This window comes from Curcuma longa, unplaced genomic scaffold, assembly GCF_044706935.1.
Source record: "Curcuma longa cultivar G26 ecotype Majalengka, Jawa Barat unplaced genomic scaffold, ITB_CL_G26_1.1 contig_26108, whole genome shotgun sequence".
NCBI classification, from domain to species: domain Eukaryota; kingdom Viridiplantae; phylum Streptophyta; class Magnoliopsida; order Zingiberales; family Zingiberaceae; genus Curcuma; species Curcuma longa.
Window position 1 is genome coordinate 842 of NW_027432992.1, and position 3,598 is coordinate 4,439.

A 3,598-nucleotide genomic window follows, 5' to 3' on the forward strand; every position below is an offset into this window, starting at 1 on the left:
GCAATATAATTAATTCAATTCTGTACTAGATTTAGCTTCATGATCGATGCGCCCATAATAGAGCTTTTAAGGCAATCGACTTTTAATTACTTATTATTTTTCCAAAACCTAATCTTGGCATTATAGATAAGTAACGGTGCATATGACACGTCAATTATTGAGGAGTTCATAGGCTTATACATATATATGCACATGCCATGCTTGTTCAAATTAGATCATATATCCATCATTTTACCACTCATGCTATTAAAAAAAAAGCAGTTGCATAAGAAGTTAATTCGACATATTGAGTTTATTCTCTTAATCATATCTTCCATCCAGAGCAAATATGATATTTGCATTTTAGACTTGAATTTCAAGGAGTTATATTGCTATACATCCCAAGCTAGATTTTATTATTCATATGATAGATCATGGGTGACAATTTATGTAGTTATAAATTGATATATAGTACATCAACATAAATATAAAATAATATTATAATCATTTTATAGGGTGTGTAATTAACTAAACTTTGAATAATAGTTATAAATTAACATTTAAAAAATAGTTTATGTACGTAAATCCTATTGTTTTATTTGTTGATTAGAATAGACAGAAGACAAAATCAGTTCAGCTACCCCTACCTATAATGTTCAACTGAGCAATTCAATTTTGCACTAGATTTAGCTTCATGGCCGATCGATGCACATGAACAATATGATATATAACTAGGACCAGTCCTATTTTTACCACTATATATCTTAATTATATATGAAAAAGAATGAATTGAATGCAATTTGTTCTTCATGTGTGGGGCATTTTATTAATAATATAATAGAGAAGTAATTGACAGAAACTTCTCTATGATGATCATATATACACACAACGTACGTATACTATACTTTGACAGAATAATTATTGCTTCTGTGCATGGCCAAAATATAAAGCTGCTAAAAACATAACGAGAGAATATATACCCTAGTAAATTAATAAAAATATAGGTTGTTGGGCAATATAGGCTGATGTGGAGTCTCAAGGAGTGTTGCTGATATTCTGCCTCTAATAATAAGTTAGCAGTAATTGTAGACAGCTTCTATATATATATATGGGATTTTTACCTGTGTGCCCCTGCCGTAGGGATATATAACTTAGCTCACATTTTATATTTAAAATTTTGATAATTTTGATATTATCAAATACTTTTTTTATTATATTTATCATGTAACACTAGCGGTGATAAAAGTTCGAATGACTTGGCATAGACATCTGCTGACTCGGTCATTTTTTTTATAATTCCTATATATTTGTAGATGATATATATTCTTAATTATTTTCTAGTGAAATTATTCTATTGAAAATTGTTAGTCAAAATGGAGATACAAATTAAAATTATCCATGAAAAATGCATTACAATTAGTATAAATGATAGACCAAGTCATAAACAACACCTTAATTTCTTATTCCATGCAGAGATCATGATTTATAGTTATATATATCAATGATGGGCACAATCACTACTGAGGAAGCAACCCACCCGGTCCACCATAAGCCACATTCCAAAAACCACGGTATACAGGGGCTGCTGAAATTCGATAATATCTGCCATCTGCATTCTTGTCCGGATACCCCCAGTGCGGGCCCGGAGTGAAAGGTCGCTGGTCCTCCCCTATGAACTGTGTTTGCATAAAATAGCAGGCTTTACCAATCCCTTCTTGGGGAAAATGACCATTCCCCATGGGAGGAGACGCCTCATTGTTGGGCGTATACACTGCACCTCCAAAGTCTAACGCTGTCGATGTCTCTAAATTAGGTAAAACCTCCTTCGGCCAATATCCAAGATTTATACCACCCATTGACAACCACCAGTTACCAAGCTTAGGATCCTGCATGCATGATATATCCATTCATTATATATATGCATGTTTATGTTTACAAATACAATCATATATATAATTAAACAACTACGTACGTACTATACCTTTAGTATTTGAAAGTCGAAGTATGCTTGTGTGCCTCCGTACGTAGAAAGGTCAGTACCGGTGAAGGAAAATCCAGGTCCATGCGTTGCTGAAACTTGTATGAACCCTTTGCAATTTAAGTTCATGCAGCCCGTCTTGTAATCGTCGATCTGAATATATATATACATTATCATGCATATTATATATGTGAGGTACTTAAACACTTAAAATTAAAAACGTACGTAGTTTAATTAGTTGTTTTTAGAGTATATATACTTACTGTAAAATAAGTGAAAAAACGAGTAAACGTATCGTTATATAGCCTGGGAAGAACCTGAAATTAATAATAAGAAAAAAGGAATTACATGAGAAATTAAATATGAATGTATATATATATATATATATATATATATATATATATATATATATATATATCAGGGCAACTTACGTGCCATCCGGTTTGAATGGCATTCAGGCTTCCATCCGGACCATCGATGTCTCCGTACATCCATACTTGATTTGCAGAGCCTTGATTTGGCCCCACATTTGGGAGTGCCCACGTAGTGAGCTTTGCTTGAAAGCCATGGAAACGACTTTTCTGGCTCTGGACTATCGCATACTGCACTCACAAATTCAATTCAACAGGATTTATCATTCAATTTAATTAATTAATTAAGGAATTAACTGCATGCTGGAACTCGATCTACCTTAATTAATTTGTAATTAGTTTTGGTACTTACGTAATTCTGGCCCGAAGAATCAAGAACATGATATCTAGAGCCATAGTTCCTGAAGTATTTGGGTAGTTCTTTCGCCATCATTAGATCTTCTTTTCGAGTTCGACGGATGATAACAGTTCCTGGAGGACAAGTATCGTTGAAGCCTTGATCTAAAAGTAGTGATTTAAAATTTTCATCCATAGTCACATTGTTCTTCCTTTCAAAACTTGGTCGTATCTGCAAACACACACACATATATATAAAGTAAATCTATTTGTTGGCTAGTTTAAAACATCATCATGTATATAATTAAATACCTGTAGCTTATGATTTTTCAGAGCAGGATGATCGAATGCAGGTTGTTTGTACATATCGATGCAGTCAAAAAGATCCCCAGTGAAAGACTGAAGTAAACATAAAAAAAGGACAAAACTATGATCAATTAATATGGCAAATACAATATTATCATAGTGAATAGGACTGATACCTTTAGGGTTTTGACTGGGGGTTTATTGAGGCTTTGGAGTTCTTTCTCTAACTCCAAGTCTTCTTCCTCAGTTAAGGGAATGTTTCTTCCTTCGATGGAACAAAACAAAAGAGAGAAGAGCAATGAGAAGCAAATCAGCCATACTGATGATGCCATGATGAAACGATTTTGCTCCTCCTTCTCATGTGCATATCTATTTATATTATAATTAAGAATTCTAATTAAAGCCAAAATAAATGACAGTTAATATATTGTACCAAATATGAGACCTGTATATTTTTAATATTAAATATATATAATAGATATTTTTGTAAATACAACTATAAGACAAAATTCCATGTATCATCTCATTAATTGATTGATTGATTACTAATAATAGCTTATATAATACTAATTGTATTCAGTGTGTGTGCATATATATAGAAATATTGTGCTGCACACTAATCCATAAA

At 32.4% G+C, this 3,598-nt stretch overlaps 1 protein-coding gene across 1 annotated transcript; it reads right to left on the reverse strand.

Moving 5' to 3' along the window:
• Positions 1-1,496: 1,496 nt before the first annotated feature.
• On the reverse strand, positions 1,497-3,302 carry LOC141818820 (protein neprosin-like). The gene is made up of 7 exons (XM_074706249.1): positions 3,147-3,302; positions 2,977-3,063; positions 2,681-2,896; positions 2,389-2,559; positions 2,221-2,274; positions 1,961-2,110; positions 1,497-1,865 (listed from the first exon to the last, which is right to left on the reverse strand). Exons 1-7 carry the CDS (start codon positions 3,300-3,302, stop codon positions 1,497-1,499), a joined length of 1,203 nt encoding a protein of 400 aa, XP_074562350.1.
• Positions 3,303-3,598: the final 296 nt, after the last annotated feature.

What these genes read in the sequence shown, in the direction of transcription:
- LOC141818820 (XM_074706249.1), bottom strand. Translation starts at nt 3,302, where the DNA reads ATGGCATCATCAGTATGGCTGATTTGCTTCTCATTGCTCTTCTCTCTT. An exon ending in TGAAAAATCATAAGCTACAG is followed by an intron (nt 2,897 to 2,976) that starts GTATTTAATTAT and finishes GTGTGTTTGCAG; the next exon opens with ATACGACCAAGTTTTGAAAG. An exon ending in TCGACTTTCAAATACTAAAG is followed by an intron (nt 1,866 to 1,960) that starts GTATAGTACGTA and finishes TCATGCATGCAG; the next exon opens with GATCCTAAGCTTGGTAACTG.